At 42.1% G+C, this 26,852-nt stretch overlaps 1 protein-coding gene across 1 annotated transcript; it reads left to right on the top strand.

The window, feature by feature from the left end:
• Nucleotides 1-10,770: 10,770 nt before the first annotated feature.
• LOC142162934 (uncharacterized) lies at nucleotides 10,771-13,195 on the top strand. The gene is made up of 2 exons (XM_075220148.1): nucleotides 10,771-11,091; nucleotides 13,130-13,195. The coding sequence occupies exons 1-2, from the start codon at nucleotides 10,771-10,773 to the stop codon at nucleotides 13,193-13,195; spliced, it is 387 nt and encodes a 128-aa protein (XP_075076249.1).
• The last annotated feature ends 13,657 nt before the right edge of the window (nucleotides 13,196-26,852 follow it).

Here is a 26,852-nt window from a genome sequence, read left to right as displayed (position 1 = left end):
GTCAGAATATTCTTTCTTGGATGCTTTTTTGTGCATTCTATAAAAGAAAACATTCCCTCACACGATGATGAGACAATCTTTAGCAATCATCAGCACTCATAAACATTATTCTCCGCAAAAGTGCCCTTCTTAGACTTTAAAAAATCTCAGAAAGATTTCCAAAACTTTTTCTCTTTTGGATCACAAATTTAAAATAGTTTGAAATAAAGATTTTTCCTGGGTTATTTAACTAGTTATTTATGGGCTCAAGTGGCTGGTCTTAGGTCTAAAATTTTGGGGTTTTTGGTTGTTGTTGCTCCTGTACTGTTGCTGCTCCATTTTCGTTTAAAGTATCAGCCAGTTTTTTACACCTTTTAGTTACTGATTTTTGCTCTTGTTTGTGCAAGGTACTGGACTTCACCTTCTTCATGTAATGTTGTTGTTAAGAAATATGAGATCAATTGTATAAATTGTGTTTTGTGCAAATGAATGTCACTTTCATGATAGTATTTAGCTTATAATGACATGAATGTAGTTAAACCTTGAATATGTGAGTTTAAACTTTGAACATGAACAAGCTAATCTATAACTGAATGCCTTATGAGTTTCAATTTTGCAAAGTTAGCTATTAAGACTGATTGTGAGGTTCTAAAGTCAGTTTTCTTACCTTTATTTGAGTAGACAACTTCCCCTTTGATCTAAATCCTTTTATTTGTCTTTTTATTTGTTTGGCTGTAAGCTCATGCCTGCGGATTTGGCTACTAATTGGCCAAATAAGCAGGTTCAAAAGCTTGGAAATGGAATCAGGCTATTGTGGATAAATCATGTACAAAAGAAGCTCGGATCCTTCATGAGATGGAAGTTGTAATAGTTTTAGCTTCAAAAATAGTCAGGTTAGGTATTAGGTCCTGATGTAAGGTATTGATTTTGGGAAAATGTTTATTTTTGGAAGAGTGTAACTAACTAGGATTTTAAATTCATATGCTGGGATTCAAAAATAGCTATGTTAGGAGTTTGATTATATTGTGGTTATAGTTTAAATGATAGTGATGTAATGGGCTAGATTATAAGCCCACTCTGTAAAGATGATACGACTGTTCTTTATTTAACTTGGGCTGAATTTGAGGCCCAAGTAAAAGTCAAATGAGTCTAGGTTTAGGTTGTTAAACCTGAACCCTAAGCTCTAAATTTGGATCCAGTTGTAGAAATCCTCTTTTATCGTAAGTCACAAAATGAATATGTGCTTTTATTGCCATTCATGTGGTTAATTTAAGAAATTAGAATTGTGTTTGATTTTTAAATATTTGTTTCACTCAGAAGAAAAACTGAAATTTAGTTGTTGTAAATAAGCAAGTGTTGTTAATTTTAGAGGTGGGTAGGCCTAGTTGCAAAAAAATAGGTCCGAAAATAACAAAGGCATTTCTGAGTCCTTTCCTCTTAAAGACAGATTCCAGCCCCAAAAATAAGTCCAAGGCTGCCGATCCCCTTAGCTAAATGACGAATGCGCCATCGTTGGCCCAATCTCTCCAAGAGAAATAATTCTAAGCCCAGCCTTCCCTTTTTCAAGTTAAGAGATTTCTTAGTTTTGATTTCAATTAGTATCCTTAGTCTTAATTAAGTAAAAACGCAACTCCCTTTTGTTAAAATAAGTGAGGTGTGCCATAAATAAATTATATCACCTATGGCCCTAATATAAATATTAACCTAGTATTAAAATAATTCTAAATAATCGTAGTTTGCTCTAGGCTCAATTTAGATTAGTATTGTGATTATGTATACGTTCGTGTAACATAATTACGAATTTAATTCTAAAAGTAACTCGAGGGATGCGTTTGTGCAACTTCAACCAAACATCTCTTATTAAAATAAAAAAGCGTTATTAATTGTGGATACGTTCACGTGGCATGATTTTGACGCACCAAAGGAAATAAGTATACGTACGCGTAACTCAATTCTTTAATTATGAATAAATCAATTGATTAAAAGCGGTAAAAGATATACGCACATAGGTCCTAAAAATAAGTAGTTAAACAATTTAAGCCAGGTATAAATTGCTAAGCGACCGTGCTAAAACCACGGATCTCGGGAATGCCTAACATCTTCTCCCAGGTTAACAGAATTCCTTATCTAGAATTTCTAGTTCGCAAACTTAAAAAAAATAAAAACTTCCTCGATTTGGGATTTTAAAATAATCCGATGACTTGGGATTTTAAAGAGGTCTTTGTCCGTTGATTTTCTTTAGAAATTGAAAACTTGTTTTGCAAAAAGAGTCCACAAGTGTCAACCCTAACCTTAACCCACCGTAGGTACAAATGAATACTGTCCAGAACCCGTCACCAATGAATACTGTCCAGGACCCCTCACAAATGAATGCTATCCAGGACCTGTCACAGAACCAGCCACAATCTGTCATAGAACTGGCTCAGTTGCAGCTTCGCATATGGTGGAATGATTTAGATAAAGATGGCCAGGATTGGGTGAAAAACAATTGGGTTCCCTTATAGACATCATGAGCATCAAACCCCAGGATGATTTGATCAAAGCCTTGGTAACCTTTTGGGATCCTGTCCACAAGGTGTTCCATTTCTCCCATTTTGAGCTCACCCCTAGTCTGGAAGAAGTGGCCGGATACATTGACTTTGGCCAAGACATGAGGAAGCAACAACTCATATTCCCAAGGGCTCCCTCTGTGCACAAGTTCTTCGATCTTCTGAATATTAGTAAACAAATGAAGAAGGCTCATGTAAGCAAAGGATGTTGTTCTTTCAACTTCTTATACTTCAGGTTCGGGCATTCAGCTAGTTTTGAAACACATGGAAATGGGTTGAACAACAAACAAGATAATAGCACCTGGAAAATTCATCGTCGATTCGCTTTTATCGTGGCATTTTTGGGTATCATGGTCTTTCCAAATATGGAAGGGACAATAGACACTGGCATGGCTAGAATTGCACAACTACTCACTACTAAGGAAGATAACACACTTGTTCCGTTAGTGCTGGAAGAAATTTATCGAGCATTGACATTGTGTAAAACCGGGGCTCAATTCTTCGAGGGTTGCAACATTCTTCTTCAAATATGGTTGATCGAACATCTCCACCTCCACCCCAAGTTTATGAGTCACGATGCGGACGGGAACAACTCCATAAAGAGTCATGAGGAGAGGGTAAAAGATTACAAAACTCCAGAAGGTTTTGAGGCTTGGGTTTCCCACTTAAGGACCTTAAAGGCAAGTCAAATTGAATGGACTCTAGGGTGGCTTCCGGTAACATAAGTCATATACATGACAGCTTCGAAAGGCTACTTGATGATGATGGGCCTGAGGAGTATCCAACCATATGCACCGCAAAAAGTTCTAAGGAAACTGGGAAGGTATCAAGTGGTACCCGAAGATGTAGATTTGAGCACCCAAGAAGCAACACTGCTTGAGGCTTTAGTCCAACGGAATTGGAATCGTTGTCGATATCTGAAAAGTGACACCCAGGTGCCGGATCTTGTGAGAGGGGAAGTGGATCCGGATTATGCTGCGTGGTTTGAGAAAAGGTTTTGTGCAAATGACGAGCTAGATCCTGAGCCCGAGCCCAAACCCTAGCCTAAAATTCCCACCAATAGACCTCATGTTCAAGCTTTTGATGATAAAATTCGGGAAAGGTTGGCTTGGGGAGAAAAGGAGAAAAAGTATCAAGACACCAATCAGGCTTTGCAAGAAGAATTGAGAAACATCGTATTCAATAACGATCTACATGAACAAGAAGATGAAGGTGAAAGAAAAAGGTTGGTCCAAGAAAATGAAGCTCTCCGGGCTCATGTTCGAAAAATGAGAATAGTAGCTGAGAACCCGGGAAGAAGTAGAAAAGATGAAAGGCTCATCTACAACCTTACACAAAAAGTACGTGACTTTGAGGATGATTTGGAAAAAGACTGAGTCTAAGCTAGTGAAAGTACGAAAAGTTGGCCAAAAGTGCAGAAGAGAAGGCAACTTTCATTCGACAATTGAAGGAAAAACACGACAGAGGAGTCATGGGCCGGAAAAAGGATCTTAATAGCCTTGAGGGTGAAATGACTAAATAAGCCAATAGCTTTAAGGCTAAAAGGGAACATTTCTACGCTTTAATGGCATAGCTAGAGGGAGACCTACAACATTTATAAGAACAGAATCATACGGCCACCCTGGTTTTGGAGGCTAGATCTCAGCAGATTGGGCGGTTATTGCAAAAAAAGGGCATGATCAGGAAAAGGGTTGGAAGAATAGATGACTACATTGTGATGAAGTGCAACAAGTGGGATGACATGACCAGGTCCATGTTCTTTGCCACAGTCATGATTTTTGTTCGCCATATAATGGATGATCTCTATCTCCTCCAGGATGACATGGCCCATAGGCCCGCAACAAGACCAGTTGGTGTTCCTAGGACACGATTGGAGGCATTGATGTACTCCTGATTGTTTTCTCTTTTTCGAGTCAGTATTTTCATTCATAAAGATTGTTTCGAGTCTGTTTTACTTTTCAATTCTCAAGTATGTAGAATCGAGTCTTTGTAATAGAGAAAAATTAGAAGTCTTGTTTTAATGAAAATTTGAAAAAACCAAAAATGTTTTATTTATTTTACATTTGTTCCTTGAACTACGTATAATCTAATTCATGCGGTGTCGTGATACGTAGGAAATCCTCATCGGATCCGGTCATGATTTTTAAAATAAAAGACAAAATGTAGAAAAGAGAAAACCAAAAAGAGAGAAAACAAGGAAAAGAGAATTAGAGGGAAAATAAGAATGCAAACGAGAGCAAGAGAAAGATCGGGGAGATAAACAAAAGCTGGGATGAGACATGCAATCTTTGCAAAACATGTAGAAACACATTTAACTTTATAGGTGCATCACACCCCCAATGTGTGATTCCCTATATGTTAATTGCTTTAAACTAATCGGTTTGTCATCTACTGTTGAGTATAGGTTCTGTTTTTTAGGTGGTTGGTTTGTGGTAACCTGGCTTCACACACATACTTTACAAGATCTAAGGGAAGTGTAGAAATGTCGTCAGAAGGTCATCCACCAAAAATTCTCATCCAAAGAATATAGCCCGCTATCGGTTATCCCAACATCTGATTTAGCGGCAGCTGAAGAGAATAGGGCACTGTGCCTCCGCGTGCTAGAAATGTGGGACGCCTGGTCCAATGGTAGAGGGCCGCCAAGTTCCATATCCGGTTTCCCCGAGCTACTTCCCAGAGCAATTGGAAATTCCAACGTCCCAATAAGTTACCAAATTCCCCACTTGGATACCCCACCATCTCAGCTCACTTCACCGGAATACCTTCTGAGGTTTGACCCCAGGTAGTTTCGGGAGTGGACTCCAAACAATTTACCGGACCACCAACCTTGGCCATGGTTCAACCAGCTGAGCCCAGGACAAGCTTTGATCCATCATCTTTCACTTTCCAAGTACCATCTTTTCCACCAGAACCTACACATTTCACCACAAATTTTTACCCTCAACAACCCCGGTACGAGTTTACTGCGGGACACGAAAAGGCTACAAAGAACCCTGAGTAGGAGGAAATCACTCGGAAAATGAGGAGCATGGAATAGAGCCTTAAGAGTATACAAAGCTTAAGCGGACAAAAGAGCGTATCCTACGCTGATCTATATATGTTCCCACATGTGCATTTGCCCCTGGGTTTCAAGACCCCAAAGTTTGAAAAGTATAACGGGCACGAGGATCCCATAGCCCACCTCAAGAGATATTGTAATCAATTAAGAGAGGCAGGCGGAAACGAAAAGCTCGTAATGGTGTATTTCGGAGAGAGTCTAGTTGGCATTGCATCTGAGTGGTACATAGATCGAGACATATCTCATTGGCACATTTGGGATGATCTGGCTCGAGATTTTATCAAGCAGTTTTAGTATAACATAGACATAGCTCCCGACAGGAATTCTCTGTCGATTATCAAGAAGAAGTCATCCGAAAGTTTCCAAGAATATGCTGTTAAATGGCGCAAATAGGCGGCCAGGGTCAGGACCCTGATGGATGAAACATAATTGGTTAGTGTTTTTCTACAAGCCCACGAGGCTGACTACTTTCAGAATAAGATGTCTGCAATGGGGAAACCATTTGCTAAGGCCATCAAAATTGGTGTGATGGTCGAGAATGGTCTGAAAACAGTGCGCATATTGAGCCAATCTTCCATAAGAACTACATCCCAAGCAATTCAAAGCGGCTCCTAAGTTGTAGCGAACAAAAAGAAGAAGGAAGAAGTGGCGATGGCGGCTTCAGGTCTGAGAAACCCTCGTCCACCCAGAGGTTAAGTCCCTCCAAGCGCACCACAACATTATTATCCCCACCAGGATGTGGCTTATGCTATGGCCCCCCAGCCTTACGCGGTGATGAACGCCCAGCCATACGCTTGGCCTTAGCAACAATTTAACCAAAACAGAGCTCCACCTCCTAGAAATAACCCTCCTCACCAAGCTCAATATTATCCGTAACCTCCACAAAATAACTTCCCCTACAATGCCCATGCTCGGGATCCACCCAGGAGAACAAACTTCACGCCTATTGGTGAGTCATATTCTAGCCTTATCCCTAAACTGGTCTAAATGGGTTTGTTTCAACCCATACCCCCAAACAGACAAAACCTAGAGTCACCTTCCTACCGACCCGGTACCCGATGCACTTATCATTCTGGGGTGGAAGGGCATGACACTGAAAATTGTTGGACTCTTAAAAGGGCGATTGAGAACTTGATAGAGTAGAAGAGGGTAGTACTGAAAGACGAAGAGATCCCTAATGCGACTAACAACCCATTGCTGGCTCACAACAACGGGCCAGTCATTGGGATGATTTGTGAAGATAAAGAGTTTGACCAAGCTCTAAAACCCATTATTGCCATAGACGATGTGGAAAAGAAGCGAAAGGCTACCGTGAAGCAAGATAAGGGGGAGAAGAGTAACTCCACTTCTCGAAGTGACAAAAAGATTGTGGAAACCGAAATAGGGGCAGTCCTCTCTAAAAACGCCATTCTTTATGTTCCCCGAGCTCACAGGAAAGAACAACTGGCGTTGAGTCCTCCTAAAAGGTTCGAACTGAACAATGGACCCAAGATGTATGTACCTAAAGGGACTTATCTGGCGCAGGGGCCAGTAATTACACCAAGGTTGAACGAGCCCGTGATCATTATCCGCACACCACAAGGCCTATGAAAGACCCCACTGCAGTCCCTTGGAACTGCAACAGAGCAATTGTGACATACAAAGGGAAATAAATCACAGGGGAAGTAAATGAAACCAACCCATCTAGGAAGTACCTCAATCTAGAAGAAGTAAACAATGACAAGCAGAAGCGCTTCCCGCTCAAAAAGCCTTTTAGTGTCGAAGAAGCAGAGGAGTTCTTCCAAAAAATGAAAACTGCAGACTACGAGATAATTGACTAACTCAGGAAGTCTCCCGCTCAGGTCTCGCTGTTGTCTCTGCCGATAAGCTCAACTGAGCATCATAAAGTGTTGATAAAGACCCTCAATGAAGCTTATTTTCCGGTTGAAACCATTGTCGAGCAACTGGAAAGGATGGCGGAAAGATTCTTTGCAGTCAATCAAATTTCCTTTAGCAAGAATGATTTGCCCCCGGAAGGGGCCGCCCACAACAAAGACCTCCATTTGACAGTTAAATGTGAGGGGTATTATGTGAAAAGGGTCATGCTAGATGGCGGATCTGGAGTTTATATATGTCCTCTCTCAACTTTGCAAAGAATAGAGATTGGGACTAAGAGAATCAGGCCTAACAATGTCTGTGTGCGTGCCTTTTATGGCATCAAGAGAGACACCATAGGCGAGATCGATTTGATTTTGACTATAGGTCCTGTGGATTTTGAGGTGACATTTCAGGTCCTATACATGGACAGTTCTTATAGTTTCCTCTTGGGAAGGCCCTGGATTCATGCGGCAGGGGTTGTACCTTCTACTCTCCACCAGATGGTAAAATTTGAATATGAAGATCCGGATATCATAGTCCATGGAGAGGACGAGCAATCAATTTATCGGGACCCGTCAGTCCCATGTCTGGAAGCTAGGGAAGGTAGCGAACATATAGTCTATCAAGCTTTTGAGGTTGTGGTCATAGACCAGTATGAAGAAGGAAGCCTGTGCCTTCAACCCTTTCTCTTAAATGTGTCAATTATAGTTGCCAAGGAAATGAAAAGGCATGGTTATAAGCCCGGGAAGGGGCTCGGGACATCATTACAAGGTATTACAGAACCTATTACTTTGGCTCCTAGTGAGAAGTTCTTTGGCGTGGGTTTTCAAGCCATACCAGCTGATGAAACATGGGCAAATGAGCGAAAGAACAATGGTTGGGTTTTGCCTTAGCCAATCCCACATCTTTTCAAAATATTCATCAAGCCCAAGTACATAGAAGAAGAAGATGAGGCCTTCATGGCCGAAGAAATTGAAGAAATATGTGAAGCTATGAGGCAGATGTTGTATGAAACCCACACGGTCCAGTCGAGAGAAGGCTCGAGCACCGCTGAGGTGCTGTATATGGGGCCCAATGCCATGTTGCAAAACTAGAAGGCTACTCCATTCCCAGTTAGGCGGGAATCCCGGTAGTCCAGTCTTGCCACCTTTTCTACCTCTCGAGTTATTCTAGGATGTAACTCGGATGTTTCTTTTAGTTTACTATCTTTAAATTCCAATGTAAACCCTATTATCTTCAAAATTCAATGAAATGAAATCAATATTTCATCATTCATGAATCTCTCTCTTTATTCATTCTGATTTTTGTTACTTTTTCCTATTTCTTCTTTCAGTTCTAATAGTGCGGCATTAAATCACATGACATGCTTGCGGACATCATGCCCAGATCCAAACACGTCTAATTGTGAAAAAATGAACCAAGAACTGGAATATGATGAAGAAGATGCTATTAGAGAAATAAATCGAGAACTAGAACAATTTGAGAATAATCATAAGACAAATCTAAATGAAACCAAGCCAGTAAATTTGGGTAGTTCAGAAGAGATCCAAGAAACCATGATAAACATTCACACAGATGAAAGGACTAGGGATGCACTGATCCAACTTTTGTTTGAATTCAAAGATGTGTTTGCTTGGTCCTACTTGATATTCCATGATTAAGTGTTGATCTGGTGGTGCACAAATTGCCAACTTACCCTGATTGTCCCCTTATCCAGCAAAAATAAAGAAAGCTCAAAACCGACAATAGTGACAAGATCAAAGAAGAGGTCATCAAGCAATTGAAAGCGGGTGTGATCAGAGTGGTCCGATACACCACATGGTTGGCTAATGTAGTCCCAGTGCCAAAGAAAGATGGGAAAACCCGAGTGTGTGTTGGCTATCGGGATCTGAACAAAGCAAGTCCCAAGGACAACTTTCTTTTCCCAAACATCCACATCCTCATTGACTACTGTGTAAAACATAAGATACAGTATTTTGTGGATTGTTATGCTCGATATCATCAGGTCTTGATGGATGAAGAAGATGCGGAAAAGACAGCCTTCACCACACCTTGGGGCACCTATTGTTACAGGGTCATGCCTTTTGGTCTGAAGAACGTCGGGGCCACGTACATGAGAGCTATGACTACCATCTTTCATGACATGATGCACCAGGAAATCGAGGTGTATATGGATGATGTGATCATTAAATCCAAAACACAGGATGACCATGTTCGGGACCTAAGAAAGTTCTTTGTGCGTCTGCACAAATATGATTTGAAGCTAAACCGGCTAAATGTGCATTTGGATTTTCGTCTAGGAAACTTTTGGTATTTAACATTAGACGGAGTGGCATTGAGCTAGATCCAACTAAGATAAATTCTATTCGGGATTTACCTCCTCCGAGAACCAAGAAAGAGGTTATGAGCTTGTTGGGAAGGTTGAATTACATCAGCCGATTCATTGCTCAGTTGATTTCCACATGTAAGCCCATATTCAAGTTGTTGAAGAATGATGCAGCTATTAAATGGACAGATGAGTGTCAAGAAGCCTTTGACAAAATCAAAGAATATCTATCGAACCCCCCAGTCTTGGTCCCACCCGAACCAGGAAGGCCTTTGTTTTTATACCTGACAGTCTTTGAGAATTCCTTCGGCTGTGTCCTCGGGCAACCCGATGTGACCAGAAAGAAAGAGCAGGCAATCTACTCTTTGAGAAAAAAGTTCACAAGTTATGAAGCCAAATGTACCCTGTTAGAAAGGACTTGCTGCGCCTTAACTTGGGTCGCTACAAAGCTTAGGCATTACTTGTTGGCCTATAGCACTTACCTCATCACCAGGATGGATCCTTTAAAGTACATATTCCAGAAGTCAATGCCCACAAGTAGGTTGGCAAAATGGCAAATCCTGCTCACTGAGTTTGATATAGTATATGTCACTCGCACGACAATGAAGGCCCAAGCTCTAGCGGATCACCTAGCTGAAAACCCTGTTGATGATGATTATCAACCTTTGAATACCTATTTTCCAGACAAGGAAGTGAATTCAGTTGAGGTAACATCAGAAGACACCAATGCTTGGAAAATGTTCTTTAATGGAGCTATGAATGCAAAAGGTATCGGAATTGGAGCAATTTTGATCTCACCCACTAGACAACACTACCCAGCCACAGCGCAGCTTCGATATTTTTGCACAAACAACACTTTCGAGTATGAAGCCTGCATTATGGGTATGAATATGCCAATAGACCAAGATGTGGAATAATTGATAATCTTGGGAGATTCACATCTGATTATCCGACAAGCTCAGGGAGAATGGGAAACTCGGGATGTCAAGCTTATTCCATACATGCAACATGTGGAAGATCTTAGCAAGTGGTTCAAGTCAGTCGAGTTCAGGTACATGCCTCAATTTCACAATGAGTTAGTTGATGCACTCATTCCTTTGCCGATGTTTCCATATCCAGGCAATGTCCATATTGACCCACTGAAAATCCAAGTCCGAGAAAGGCATAGTTACTTCCATATGGTTGAGGTAGAACCAAATGTTCAGCCATGGTATCATGATATCAAGAGATTTCTGAAAACAAAAGAATATCCCAAGCAAGCCAATGGGGACAAAAAGAGAACCATTAGAAGTCTTGCTAGCGGTTTCTTCTTGAGCGGCGAGGTCTTGTACAAAAGGACTCCAGATCTTAACTTGTTAAGATGTGTGGATGCCGAAGAGGCCGGAAGAATCATGCATGAAGTGCACGCATGAGTGTGTGGACCCCACATGAATGGATACGTTCTGGCATTGAAAATCCTTCGAGCAGGCTATTATTGGATGATTATGGAAAACAATTGCTTCAGTTTTGTCCGAAAATGTCATCAGTGTCAGGTGCACGGTGACTTGATTCATGCGCCACCTACAGAACTTCATCCTATGTCAGCACCGTGGCCGTTTGTTGCTTGGGGTATGGATGTCATTACGCCAGTCGAGACAAAAGCTTCAAATGGGCATAGATTCATATTGGTTGCCATTGACTACTTCACAAAATGGGTTGAAGCGGTCATTCTCAAAGCCGTCACTAAAAAATCAGTGGTAGACTTTGTGCACTCCAACATCATCTGCCGTTTTGGTATCCCTACAACTATTATTACAGACAATGCTACAAACTTGAATAGCCACTTGATGAGGGAGATATGTGAGCAATTTAAGATCACACATCAGAATTCGACCCCTTATCGGCCCAAAGCTAATGGTGTTGTTGAAGAAGCAAACAAAAACATCAAGAAGATTCTTAGAAAGATGATCCAAAGTTCAAGACAGTGGCATAAAAGGTTGCTGTTTGCATTGTTGGGTTATCGCACAATGGTGAGCACATCAGTTGGGGCAACCCCCTATTTATTGGTTTATGGCACGGAAGTTGTGATACCCGCAGAAGTTGAAATCCCTTCTCTTCGGCTCATTGTTAAAGCTGAGATTAAGGACAGTGAGTGGGTCAAAACTCGTCTAGAATAGTTAACCCTAATTTATGAAAAGCGGATGACCGCTGTTTGCCATGGGCAGTTGTATCAACAAAGAATGGCCCGTGCCTAAAACAAGAAAGTGCAACCTAGGAACTTTGAAGTGGGGCAACTCGTTTCGAGACATATTCTCCCTCATCACAAGGAAGGAAAAGGAAAGTTCGCTCCCAACTGGAAGGGCCCATACATTATCAGAAAATTATTGTTGAAAGGGGTGTTGTACATGGGAGACATTGAAGGAAATGACCCTGAAACAGCTATAAATGCAGACGCGGTCAGAAGGTACTATGTTTAACCCTTTTGCGATACCAATATTATCCGATTGGGATGATGAATGCTTTCATTCTCGCTACCCCAAACACTCCAATCCTCTGCTAAACCTTTGAGCCAGTTACCTTTCTTTAATTACCCTCTTTGGAACCTGAAAACGTTTGTTAAAAAAATCAAAACAAAACAAAACAAAAAAAACAAAAACAAAAGTTTCCCTGAACTACGTTCGACTTGATTCCGAAAGGATACGTAGGTAGACTCTCTCTAGGGTTCAGTCACACCAAAACAAAAATCCAAATTCCCTTAAAAAGTTGTAATTGGGGCAGAAGTTACAATGGTTTGGCAATGATCCTGCCTGAATGGTTCCAAATTTGTAATTCAATCCAAATTCTTTTTACCCCAAATCCTGTTCGAGTCCTTCTGATCAATCGGTGAGAATGTTCAAGAATCAGAGAATGCATTTGCTTGGAACTGATGCCATAAGATTGAGAGAAACAAAATGAGAGAGTCTTATTGGTAAAAACCTACACGGACACCGTAAGGTGATCACGAATAGAGAAAAGGAAATAAGAGAATCTTGTTAGTGAAAATTTGCAAAGAGCACTATAAGGCGACGGTGAGAAGAGAAATCATAGAGGTCCATTGGCGAAAACCCATAACGGCGTCATTGATCGAAAAGAAGAAATTCCTCACAACCATTGGCACTGAAAGAGTCCTGGGAAGGTTTCTCGGTTTTAAAACACGAGGCATAATGGGTTTATAAGAAGTTGGATAGTTGTACAGATCGGGTATCTAGTCTAAGAAGCATGTCATGTCTATTGAAGCCTGCATGCACTCCAAATAAGTCCTTCTTTCCTCCTTCGAAAGGGACACTTCTCTTTAGATTCATTTTCCTGTCCTTTCTTTACTTTTCTTTCAATCCTTTTCAGTTTAATCCTCCTCCAAAACTAATACAAAGAAAAGATGGAAAGATTAGTTTACAAGGTTCTGCTTAGCAAAAGCCAAGTTCAAGTAAAGGCACCCAACCTCAGCAGGTCCATCAAGTCGATCTCGACTGGCCATGATGGCTGATGATCCGATGTCAAAATAATTGAAAAGGAAAGAAATCCAAAGTCAAGCGCCCATAAAGGCAAAATAAGAAAGGCCGGAGCCCCACACGGGTTAACCATCATGTGAAATTTTGGGAAAGTCAAGATACCTGGTTTTAGAAGAGAGATCAGTCTCCAGAAAGCCAGCAAGCAGTAAAGGATTTCATCAAAAGAGTTGGGACGAGATCAAGTGATCAAAATAATCAAGGCCACAAAACAAACCACCATTTCAAACTAACAAATTTTTCTTTAATTTGAAAACAAGTGGAATCTAAGATAACCTCTCAAGAAGTAGGTGCAATAAAAGCAAGGTGCGCACAGACCAAAATGGTCCTTCAGCAGAAGTTAACCCAAAAAGGGAATCCCTTTCAAACTTTTCATGCATTCTCTTGAATAAAGTATTAAAAGTAAAATGAAAGGAGGAAGAAGAAAATTCAAAACCATGGTAGCATAGGGCCTCCAATCTCTAGCTACGTTTTTCCAATATAGGGTCCCATTTCGCTCCTAGCATAACCTGGTAGTCTTTTCCATTACAGGGTTCCACTCCCTAGTTGATTCCCGACATAACCTGTGGACCTCCTCTGTGACGACCCGGCCAATCGTCTTAAGAATTAATGCCCCGATCCCCTATTAACTGCTTTTCCCAAGTTTTTTTCTGCAAACATGAATTGCCGGGATGTTCGATTTTAAATTTTGGAGAGTTTCGGGACACTTAGTCCCTAAATGAGAGCTTAAGTGTTGGAAAATTGACCGTAGTCAGAATAGTGGGAAGAAAGCCTCGGAACGGAAATCTGATATTTTTCGTTAGCTCCGTTGGGTGATTTCGGGGTTAGGAACATGTCCGAATTGTGTTTTGGAGGTCTGTAGCTAATTTAGGCTTGAAATGCCGAAGGTCAAAATTTTGAAGTTTCTGGTTCGATATCGAGATTTTTATTCGAGGATCAGAATGGAATTCCAAGAGTTGTAGTAGTTTTTTTATGTCATTTGGGATGTGTGTGCAAAATTTCAGGTCATTCGGACGTGTTTTAGTTTGGTTTTTTATCGAAACCAGAATTCGGAAGATTTTTGAAACTTAGGCTTGAATCCGATGTGTTTTGGCTATTTTGATGTTGTTTGAAGTGTTTTGAAGATCTGAACAAGTTTGAATAAGGTTTTAGGATATATTAATGCCCTTGGTTGAGGTTCCGGGGGCTTCGGGATGAATTCAGATGGTTAAAGGAGAAAAATTTGGAGTTGAAGTTGGGCAGCAGCTGGCCTTCTGGTATTTTCCAATATGCGGTTTGGGGACTGCAGATGCGGAGCCGTAGAAGTGACTAAGGAGCCGCAGAAGCGAAAATTGGAAATCTCTCCAGGAACCGCAGATGCGGTATATTTTCCGCAGAAGCGGTACCGCACCTGTTGGTAAAGGGCCGTAGATGCGAAATCAGGCCTTAAGTGGGAAGTCACAGATACGACATTTGTTCCGCAGAAGCGGGACCACAGATGCAGAAACTACTGAGCATTATTTTAAAAAGGGGTTCCGCGACTTGGGAGTTTATTTCCTCCATTTCTAATCGTTTTTGAAGCTTTTGAGAGTGATTTTGAGGAAAACAAAGGGGAATCTCTTGGAGGTAACATTCTTGACTTCATAACTCGTTTTTATGTGATTAAAAGACCTAATTAGTGGTGAAAACATTGGGAAAAATGGATAATTAGGTCTTGAGTTTAAGAGGCCTTTAAAAGAGTATTTGAGGGGACATTTGGACTCCGATTTCAGTGTTCTTATTATGTATAGACTCGTGAGAGTACGAGGTTTCTGGAAATGTAAATTTCACCTGATTCCGAGATGTGGGCCTGAGGGGCGTTTTGGTCATTTTACATAATTTCGCATATTAGCTTAGATTTTAATTGTAGAATCAGTTACTTGAGGTGTTATTTACAATATGCAATTGAATTGCATAGATTTGGGCCATTTGGAGTCAGATACTCGTGGAAAGAGTTTGGTTTCGAGTTGATTTTGAGCCGGTTCGAGGCAAGTGGCTTGTTTAACCTTGTGTGGGGGACCTTCCCCTTAGGATATGATATTTTATAGTTGAAATGCCTTGTACGTGAGGTGACGAGAGCGTACTTGAGCTAATTGTTGAAAATCCGGTTTTACTTAAAGTATTTAAACTGAGTTCCTTTCTTACCTGTTTTTATTCTACTTGCAAACTTAGCCTATGTTAGTTTAGAAAAGCATGCTTAGTTGACTTAATTGCCTATTTGCTTAAACTGCCTTAATTGCGTTACATGAAGCATGTTAGGCTAGAATTAACTATTTACTTGTTACAAACTTAGTATTTATTTTGATATTCTTGAGCTGCTTCTGTATGTTTTAATTTGGGACTAGGGGACGACATTCCGGGAGATCCTTTGCACGTAATTATGATCTGGACTGAGGGGTGGGATACCACGAGATCCCTAGTTTACATATTGAGGATACCAAGAGATCCTCGGGATACCAAGAGATCCTTGGCATATATATTGAGGATACCAAGAGATCTTCAGGATACCAAGAGATGCCTAGTGTATTTATTGAGGATACCAAGAGATCCTCGGGATACCAAGAGATCCCTAGTGTAATAGTGAGGATACTAAGAGATCCTCAGGATAACAAGAGATCCCCAGTTATTGTCCTTGATGTGAGTGGTGTTTTCCTTGTGTTATGCCTTTATTTCTATTTCCGTTATTGTACTCTTATCATACTGTATAGATTCTTACAGTAGATTCTCATTTATACTGTTTATCTTATCCTGGAATGTTTATTATTATATACCTCAGTAGGGCCCTGACCTACCTCATCACTACCCGACCGAGGTTAGGCTTTGCAATTACTGAGTACCTCTATGGTGCACCCATTCCCCTTTCTGCGCATTTTTTTCATGTGCAGATCTAGGTATCTCTACCCAGGCTTATCACCCTTGAGGCAGGGAGATCTTTCGGAGACTTCAAGGTACATCTGCCGCATCCGCAGACCAAGGAGTCTCTATATTTATTCTGTCCTATAGTGTTAGCCTTTCTATCTTATTGTTGATGTAGACATTCTGGAGATTAAAGCACTTTACGATATTTCTTCTAGCTTGTTTTCCCGTGAGATTCTGGGTTTTGGGATAGCATTGTAGAAGTTTGAGATGTCGTGATGTATATGCCGAGCGGCTTTCTATATATTGCTTCCCTCTTTAGTTATTTTTGGTTTTCCTTTATTTATATTTCCGCAAGTTTCAATTTTATTTCCGCACTTGTTAGGCTTACCTAGTCATAGAGACTAGGTGCCGTCACGACAACTTACGGAGGGCGAACTGGGGTCATGACAAGTTGGTATCAGAGCTCTAGGTTCATAGGAATCACGAAACACAAGCCGGCTTCTTAGAGTCTCATTGATCGGTATGGAGACGTCTGTACTTATCTATGAGAGGCTATGTAACTGTTACGAAAACTTTCACTTCATTTGATTCTTTGTCGTGCGATATTTTGACATTACAATTCTAAACTTTTGTCTTCTATTCTCTCACAGATGGTAAGGACATGTGCTACTCGAGATGATCAGGCACCCGCGCCCCTTACTGCAGCCGTCAAAGGCCGGGGACAGGGTAGAGGTCGAGGACGCGCCCGTGGTGCAGCTAGAGCACCTGCGCGAGCTGCTGCCAGGGTACCACCAGCAGATCCAGCTGGAGTCCATGCGCCTGATACGCCTACTACTAATACTACTCCAGCTCTTCAGGAGACTCTGGCATAGTTCATGAGCATGTACACCAATTTGGCTCAGGCAGGGTTACTTCCCCTTGCTGCAGCTACATCCCAGGCCAGGGGAGGAGCACAGACTCCTGCCGCCCACACTCCTGAGCAGTGAGTACATGTTGAGCATGCCCCTGAGATTATTCCTATACCGCCTGCAGTGCAAGTTCATCCCGAGGGCATGGAAGTGGCTTCCGAGCAGGAGCAACAGAGGCTTGAGAGGTTCAATAGGTAGAAGCCCCCTGAGTTCAATGGTCTAGCATCGGAGGATGCTCTGGGATTTCTTGATGAGTGTTACCGCATTCTCCGTGCAATGGGTATCTCAGGATCGAGCGAGGTTTCTTTCACTACTTTCCAGCTTCGAGGAGCCACCTATGATTAGTGGCACACTTATGAGTTAGACAGTCGAGATAAGGCTGCTTCAACGACTTGGGCTCAGTTTTCGGATCTGTTCTTGAGAGAGTATGTTCCTTAGAGACTCAAGGATGCATGGCGCGCAGAGTTTGAGCATTTGCGCCAGGGTGCTATGACTATTTCAGAGTATGATGTCCGTTACACCAGTTTGGCTAGGCATACACCAGCCTTGGTTGCTACTGTTCGCGAGAGGGTTCGCCGGTTTATTGAGGGGCTTATTCCTAGCATCAGGTCTAGCATGGCTCATGAGTTGGAGATGGATATTTCTTATCAGCAGGTGGTGAGCAATGCTAGGAGGATTGAGGGTATGCATGCTAGGGAGAGAGGAGAGGGATGCCAAAAGGTCTCAAGTGTCGGGCCATTTCTCAGGTGCTCGTACCCCAGCTGCAGGTAGTCATGGTAGGGGTTATATGAGTCACCCCGTTCATTCAGCTCTTCTAGCAGCCAGCACTGCTCCAGCTCCTTCTAGGCCTCAGGAGCCTTATTATGCACCTCCGGTTTCTAGTGCGCCTCCTATGCGAGGTGCTTTCAAAGGTCAGTCTAGTAGACCTGGCCTGAGCCAGTCACAACCACCACATCCTCGTAGAGCCTGTTTTGAGTGTGGTGACACCCACCATGTGGTGAGGGATTGCCCTAGACATGGGAGGAGTGCACGCCCACAGATATCTCATCCACAACGTGCCCCGCAGAGTTCTCAGGCTATGGTTACAGCTCCAATTACTACCCCACCTGCTCAGTTAGCTAGAGGTGGTGGTCAGGAGGTAGAGGTCGCCCTCGAGGGGGAGGCCAAGCTAGATACTATGCCCTTCTTACCCGTATTGAGGTTGTTGCCTCCAATTCTGTCATCACATGTATTATACTGGTTTGTCACAGAGATGCATCGGTTCCATTCGATCCAGGGTCCACTTACTCTTATGTGTCTTCTTATTTTGCTCCGCATTTGGGTATATCCCGAGATTTCTTGAGTTCCCCTATTTATGTTTCTACTCCTGTGGAAGATTCTCTTGTTGTGAACTGTGTTTATCGGTCGTGTTTGGTTGCTCTTAGTGGTTTGGAGACTAAAGCCAATCTATTGTTACGCAGCATGGTTGATTTTGACATTATATTGGGCATGGACTAGTTGTCTCCCCATTATGCTATTCTTGATTGTCACGCCAAAACTGTGATGCTGGCTATGCCAGGTCTACCGCGTGTTGAGTGGAGAGGTACCTTAGATCACACTTCCAGTAGAGATATATCTTTCCTTAAGGCTCAGCATAAGGTTAAGAAGGGGTGTGATGCGTATCTAGCATATGTGAGAGATGTCAGTATCGATACTCCTTCGGTTGATTCAGTCCCCGTAGTACGAGATTTTCCCGATGTGTTTCCAGCTGATCTACTAGGCATGCCGCCTGATAGAGATATTGATTTTGGCATTGATCTGTTGCCAGGAACTCAGCCTATTTCTATCCCTCTGTATCATATGGCTCCTCCTAAGTTGAAGGAGTTGAAAGATCAGTTATAGGAATTGCTTGATAAGGGTTTTATTCGGCCCAGTGTTTCACCTTGGGGTGCTCCTATCTTGTTTGTGAAGAAAAAGAATGGTTCTATGCGTATGTGTATTGATTATCGACAGTTGAACAAGGTTACAGTGAAGAACCGTTATCCTTTGCCTCGTACTGATGATTTGTTTGACCAGCTCCGGGGCGCACAGGTGTTTTCTAAGATTGATTTGCGCTCAGGTTACCATCAGTTGAAGATTCGGGAGCCAGACATCCCGAAGACTACTTTCAAGACTCTGTATGGTCATTACGATTTCCTTGTTATGTCATTTGGGCTGACCAATGCCCCAGCAGCCTTTATGCATTTGATGCACAGTGTGTTCTGGCCGTATCTTTACTCATTCGTCATTGTCTTTATTGATGACATTTTGGTGTATTCTCGGAGTCAGGAAGATCATGAGAAGCACTTGAGGATCGTGCTTCAGACTCTGAGAGAGAAGAATTTATATGCTAAGTTCTTGAAATGTGAGTTTTGGTTGGATTCAGTGGCGTTGTTAGGTCACGTGGTATTGAGTTAGGGTATTCAGGTGGTATCGAGTTAGGTCACGTGGTTTTCTTGGCTTGGCGGGCTATTATCGTTGCTTTGTGGAAGGGTTTCCATCGATCGCAACCCCTATGACCAGATTGACCTAGAAGGGTGCTCCATTTCAGTGGACGGAGGAGTGTGAGGCGAGCTTTCAGAAGCTCCAATTTTGGTATTACCTTCGGGTTCAAGATCTTATACGGTCTATTGTGATGCCTCGAGGATTGTCCTCGAAAAGGTATTGATGCAGGACGGTAGGGGTGATTGCCTACTCATCTAGACAGTTGAAGATTCATGAGAAGAACTACCCTGTTCTTGACCTTGAGTTAGCTGCCATTGTTCATGCCCTGAAGATTTGGCGCCATTATTTATATGGTGTTCTCTGTGAAATTTATACTGACCATCGTAGCTTGTAGCATTTGTTCAAGCAAAAGGATCTAAATTTGCACCAGATGAGGTGGTTGGAGTTGCTGAAGGACTATGGCATCACCATTTTGTATCACCTAGGCAAGGCTAATGTAGTGGCTGATTCCTTAAGTCGTCGGGCAGAGAGTTTACAAGGTTTGGAATATTTACCAGCATTGGAGAGGCCTATGGCGATGGATGTTCAGGCCTTAGCCAGCCAGTTTGTGAGATTGGATCTTTTGGATCCCAGTCGGGTTCTAGCTTGTGTGGTTTCTCGGTCTTTCTTAGTTGACCGTGTTAGGGAGTGGCAGTATGATGACCCCTATTTGCTTGTCCTCTAGGACAAGGTTCAACACAGTAATTCCAAAGATGTGACTATTGGTGATAATGGGGTATTGAGGATGCAGGGTCGGTTTTGTGTACCCAATGTTGATGGGCTACGAGAGTTGATTCTAGAGGAGGCCCATAGTTCGCGGTATTCCATCCATCCGGGTGCCACAAAGATGTATCATGATTTGAGGCAGCACTATTGGTGGAGGCAAATGAAGAAAGATATAGTTGGATTTGTAGCTTGGTGCATCAACTACCATCAGGTGAAGTATGAGCACCAAAGATCGGGTGGGTTGCTTCAACAGATAGAGATTCCAGAGTGGAAGTGGGAGTGGATCTCCAGGGACTTTGTAGTTGGACTCCCACAGACTTTTAAGAAGTTTGATGCTATTTGGGTGATTATGGATCGACTGACCAAGTCCGCTCATTTCATTCCTATATGTACTACTTATTTTTCGTAGCGGTTGGCGAAGATTTATATCCGGGAGATTGTTCGTCTGCATGGTATTCCAGTTTCCATTATTTAAGATAGAGGTACTCAATTTACATCATGGTTTTGGAGGGTCATTCAGCGTGAGTTAGGTACTCGGGTAGAGTTGAGTACAACATTTTACCCTCAGACGGACGGACAATTCGAGCACACTATTCAGATTCTTGAGGATATGCCCCGTGCATGTGTGATTGAGTTTGGAGGGTCTTGGGATCAGTTCTTGCCATTGGCGGAGGTTGCTTACAACAATAGTTATCATTTCATCATTCATATGGTGTCGTATGAGGCTTTATATGGTAGGCAGTGTAGATCCCCAGTGGGTTGGTTTGAGCCGGGGAGGCTAGACTATTGGGCATAGATTTGGTTGAGGCGTGTTGGGGAGGTTTCTTATGAGCTTGCCTTACCTCCCAGCTTGGCAGGATTTCATCTGGTATTTCATGTTTCGATGCTCTGGAGGTAGCACGGTGATCCGACGCACGTGTTGGATTTTAGTTCAGTCCAGTTGGACAAGGATCTATCTTATGTTGAGGAGCCAGTGGCGATATTGGACAGGCAGGTCAGAAAACTAAGGTCAAAGAACATTGCATCAGTGAAGGTTCCGTGGCGGGGTCAGCCGGTCGAGGAGGCGACCTGGGAGACCAAGCAGGATATGCGCAGCCGCTACCCTCATCTTTTCACTACTTCAGGTATGTCTCTATGCTCGTTCGAGGATGAATGAATGTTTAAATGTAGGAGGATGTGACGACCCGGCCAGTCATCTTAAGAATTAATGCCCTGATTCCCTATTAACTGATTTCCCCAAGTTTATTTCTGCTAATGTGTATTGCCGGGATGTTCAGTTTTTAATTTCGGTGGGTTTCGGGACACTTAGTCCTTAAATGAGAGCTTAAGTGTTGGAAAGTTGACCATAGTTAGAACAGTGTGAAGACGGCCTCGAAACGAAAATCTAATGATTCCGTTAGCTCCGTTGGGTGATTTTGTTGTTAGGAGCATGTCCGAATTGTGTTTTGGAGATTCGTAGCTAATTTACACTTGAAATGTCGAAGGTCGAAATTTTAAAGTTTTCGGTTCGATAGCGAGATTTTGATCTGAGGGTCGAAATGGAATTTCGAGAGTTGCAGTAGTTTCATTATGTCATTTGGGATGTGTGCGCAATCTTTCAGGTCATTCGGACGTGTTTTGGTTGGGTTTTTGATCGAAACCGGAATTCAGAAGATTTTTGAAACTTAGGCTTAAATCCGATGTGTTTTGGCTGTTTTGATGTAGTTTGAAGTGTTTTGAAGATCTGAACAAGTTTGAATAAGGTTTTAGGATATGTTGATGCCCTTGGTTGAGGTCCCGGGGGCCTCGGGATGAATTCGGATGGTTAATGGAGAAAATTTTGGAGTTGAAGTCACGCAGCAGCTGGCCTTCTGGTATTTTTGAATCTGCGGTTTGGGGACCGCAGATGCGGAGCCGCAGAAGCAAAAATTGGCCATCTCTACAAGAACCGCAGATGCGGTATATTTTCCGCAGAAGCGGTACCGCACCTGCGGGTAAAGGGCCGTAGATGCGGAATTTGGCCTTAACTGGGAAGTTGCAGATGTGACATTTGTTCCGCAGAAGCGGGACCGCAGTGGCGGAAACTGCTGAGCATTATTTAAAAAAGAGGTTCCGCGACTTGGGAGTTCATTTCCACCATTTCTAATTGTCTTTGAAGCTTTTGAGAGTGATTTTGAGGAAAACAAAGGGGAATCACTTGGAGGTAACATCCTTGACTCGTTTTTATGTGATTAAAAGACCTAATTGGTGGTTAAAAATTTGGTAAAAATGGGTAATTAGGGCTTGAGTTTAAGAGGCCTTTAAAAGAGTCTTTGAGGGGGCATTTGGACTCCGATTTCAGTGTTCTTGTTACGTATAGACTTGTGAGAGTGCGAGGTTCCTGGAAATGTGAATTTCACCCGATTCCGAGAGGTGGCCCTGAGGGGAAATTTGGTCATTTTACATAATTTTGCGTATTTGCTTAGACTTTAATTGTAGAATTAGTTACTTGAGGTGTTATTTACAATGTACAATTGAATTGAATAGATTTTGGCCATTTGAAGTCGGATACTCGTGGCAAAAGTGTGGTTTCGAGTTGATTTTGAGCCGGTTCGAGGTAAGTGGCTTGTTTAACCTTGTGGGGAGGGGGGACCTTCCCCTTAGGATATGATATTTGATAGTTGAAATTCCTTGTACGTAAGGTGACGAGTGAATAGTTGAGCTAATTGTTGAAAATTCGGTTTTACTTTAAGTATGTAACACTGAGTTCCTTTCTTACCTGTTTTTAATCTGCTTGCAAACTTAGCCTGTGTTAGTTTAGAAAAACATGCTTAGTTGACTTAATTGCCTATTTGCTTAAACTACCTTAATTGCATTACGTGAAGCATGTTAGGCTAGAATTAACTGTTTACTTGTTATAAACTTAGTATTTATTTTGTTATTCTTGAGCTGCTACTGTGTGTTTTAATTTGGGACTATGGGACGACATCCCGGGAGATCCCCTGCATGTATTTATGATCTGGATTGAGGTGCAGGATACCAAGAGATCCCTAGTGTACATACTGAGGATACCAAGAGATCCTCAAGATATCAAGAGATCCCTCGCATATATATTGAGGATACCAAGAGATCCCAAGTGTATTTATTGTGGATACCAAGAGATCCCCGGTTATTGTCCTTGCTGTGAGCAGTGTTTTCCTTGTGTTATGCCTTTATTTCTGTTTCTGTTATTGAACTCTTATCATACTGTATCGATTCTTACTGTAGATTCTGATTTATACTGTTTATCTTATCCTGTCATGTTTATTATTATTTACCTCAGTAGGGCCCTGACCTACCTCGTCACCATCCGACCGAGGTAGGCTTGGCACTTACTGAGTACCGCTGTGGTGTACTCATGCCCATTTCTGTGCATGTTTTTCATGTGTAGATCCAGGTACCTCTACCTAGGCTTATCACCTTGAGGCATGGAGATCTTTCGGAGACTTCGAGGTACATCTGCCGCGTCCGCAGAACAAGGAGTCTCTATCTTTATTCTATCCTGTAGTGTTAGCCTTTCTATCTTACTGTTGATGTAGACATTCTGGAGATTAGAGTACTTTACTGTATTTCTTCTAGCTTGTGTTCCCGTGAGTTTCCGGGTTTTGGGATAGTGTTGTAGAAGCTTGAGAAGTCGTGATGTATATGTCGAGCGGTTTTCTATATATTGCTTCCCTCTTTGGTTATTCTTGGTTTTCCTTTATTTATATTTCCGCAAGTTTCAATTTTATTTCCGTACTTGTTAGGCTTACCTAGTCAGAGAGACTAGGTGTCGTCCCGATAGTTCACGGAGGGCGAACTGGGGTCGTGACATCCTCGGCATAACCCGAGGACCTTTTTCTTTTCCGGCATAACCCGATGACTTTCCCGACCTAACCCGTGGACATCCCTGGCATAACCTGAGGACCTTTTCCTTTTTCGGCATAACCCGATGATCTTTCCGGGCATAACCCGTGGACCTCCCCAGCCTACCCGAGGACCTTTTCGCTTTTCCGGTATAACTCGATGACTTTCCCGGCATAACCCGTGGACCATCCCCGGCATAGCCCGACCACTTTCCCGACATAACCCGTGGACATCCCCGGCACAACTCGAGGACCCTTTACTTTTCCGGCATAACCCGTGGACATCCCTGGCATAACCCGAGGACCTTTACCGGCATAACCCGTGGACATCCTCGGCATAACCCGAGGACCTTTTCCCTTTCCGGCATAACCCGATGACTTTCCTGGCATAACCCGTGGACATCCCCGGTATAACTCGTGGACCTCCCTGGCATAACCCGAGGACCCTTCCTTTTTATGGCATAACCCGATGAATTCCCCGGCATAACCCGTGGACATCCCCGGCATAACCCAATGACCTTTTCTCTCTTCCAGCATAACCCGATGACCTTTTCCGGCATAACTCACGGACATCCCCGCCATAACCCGAGGAACTTTTCTCTTTTCGGCATAATCCGAGGACCCTTTTCTTTTCCGGCATAACCCGGTCATTTTCCCGGCATAACCTCGTAACCTTCCCAACTTACGTTCTCCACTCCCTAGTTGATTTCATTATAAATATAGGGCTCCATTCCCTAATCTCTTTTCCAAGGATACACAATCCTGATTTTATTACTTTCAATAAAGAAATAGTTTAGATTTCGTTACAAATAACTAACGAAATTCTCCTAGTGAAAACTGGGGCAGAAAAATTTCGTTTCGTTTGTTTGTTTTTGTGACCTGAACAAGTTTCTACCTTGAGGCACAAGTTTCGAGCTAACCAAAAGAAGAAGTCTCGATTCAAAGAAAAGAAAATAAAAACAAGAAAAAGAAGTGAGCTCTAAGTGTAGAAGCGGATAAAAGATACGGACTGCTCAAGATTTGATTGAAGTCACAAGCTTTGCACGTCCCGCCTTGATCCAAAAGCTAAAGAAGAATGAACCAGCGGCTGCATCTAACAGGCATCAAGATTCAAATCAGAGTTTGCAGGAAGAATCATCTAAAACTCAAGATCGTGCTTTAGAAGGTTTATAGATAGGAGTCATGTAACTCGTAGTTGATAGGCTTAGCTAGTTTAGCTTTTATTTTTCATTTCAGTGTAATAAAAAGCTCAGCAAGCAGAAACAACATCAACAACAGTAAAATCACAGTTCCCGGTAGTCCCAGCTGCCAAAACTTCCAGAACTACACTGACCTGATTCCTTTATATCCAAGGATATGTAGGCAATCTCCGAAGCAAGGTTCGGTCAAACTTTTTCAAAAGATGCTTTCCATGGAGTTTCAAAACGGGCAAAAATCCCTCATAATTGCTCATTTTGTCATTTGTCGAAAACCCTTTGTGTTTACGAGCAAAGAGGGGCAGCAGTGAGCATGTGATTTTTGCCCTATACGAAATACTTCTATAAAATCCCAAGAAAACAGGTTTTCTGTTAATTATTTGTCATTTTAGGAATTTTTGTAGAATTTTATTTAATTGTTTGCATTTTTGTGCATGTTTAATTATTATTTAAATCGTGAATACCAAAAATACCATGCATTGCATTTAAGATTTGTTTTTACATTTATAGGATTAATCAGTAATTATTTGTTTTATAAAAATTTGAAAATCCCAAAAATAGCTCATTTTACATCTTTTGTCTTTTAATGTTTTAATTTATTAATTTTCTCTTTTAATTTAGAATTAAGTGATGTTTATAATTTTTATAATTAGATAGTTGGTTTAATTTTACAATTTAGATAATTTAGGATTTTATTTTTGGGATTTTTAATTAAAAAAAAGAAGAATAGAAAAAAGAAAAGGGAACTGAAAGAGTTTGATATTAAAGGGGGTTTTATTTTTGAAATTTAGGCTAATTTCACACTCAATCTGATCCAAACCAGCCCAAATTACCCCCAAACCCGTCCAATAAACCCAGGCCCAAATAGCTTTACCCGGTCCAGCCCCCCTACAATACCAAACGATCCCATTTTGATCCAAGGGATCCCAGCCATTGATCATCACAAATCAAACGACTAGAAACTGATCGTTCCAATGCTATAAACTGTGCGAAAATTGGAGACCCCCCTATTACCCCCTCTCATTCCATCTCTATGCTCTCTCGAAGCAAACACTAGCCACATTCGTTCCCACGCCGCCTCTGCCGCAAACCACCCGCCGAAAATCCCTTCACAGCGGTTCTGGTGTTCCAAATATCCCCAAATTTACACCCTGAACCCCCCATTCACCTCCTTAGTCCATATCTCCAACTCTTTTCCCTCGAATCCCAGCCTAAACCCTCGAATTTTAGATCGAAAATCCGACCAAAACCTTAATTGTTCCAAACCCCACCAAATTCACACCATATAATCATCTTCACCTCCTCTCCCTGAATATCCCCATATTCCCTTTCGAACGAGCCTAGAATCGCCGTGATTTTGAATATGAAACTCAAAGCCCTAACTTTTATTTCCTCTTTTTTCTTGCTCTATATCTGGTCGAGTGAACTTAAAACCTCCATTAGTCGACTGTTATTGTTAAGAATAGTCAATTAATGGTAGTCAAAGTTCATTTACGCTTCAAAGAGTT

Source organism: Nicotiana tabacum, chromosome 1 (assembly GCF_000715075.1).
Source record: "Nicotiana tabacum cultivar K326 chromosome 1, ASM71507v2, whole genome shotgun sequence".
Taxonomy (NCBI): domain Eukaryota; kingdom Viridiplantae; phylum Streptophyta; class Magnoliopsida; order Solanales; family Solanaceae; genus Nicotiana; species Nicotiana tabacum.
The sequence above is the reverse complement of the archived record's forward strand: the minus strand, read 5'-3'. Positions and strand labels throughout refer to the sequence as shown.

Bases quoted from the DNA above. Each gene is read 5' to 3' on its own strand.
- LOC142162934 (XM_075220148.1), top strand. From the start codon at position 10,771: ATGCAACATGTGGAAGATCTTAGCAAGTGGTTCAAGTCAGTCGAGTTC. The intron at 11,092-13,129 runs GTCTTGTACAAA...AATCCTTTTCAG, and splicing joins GTTTCTTCTTGAGCGGCGAG to TTTAATCCTCCTCCAAAACT.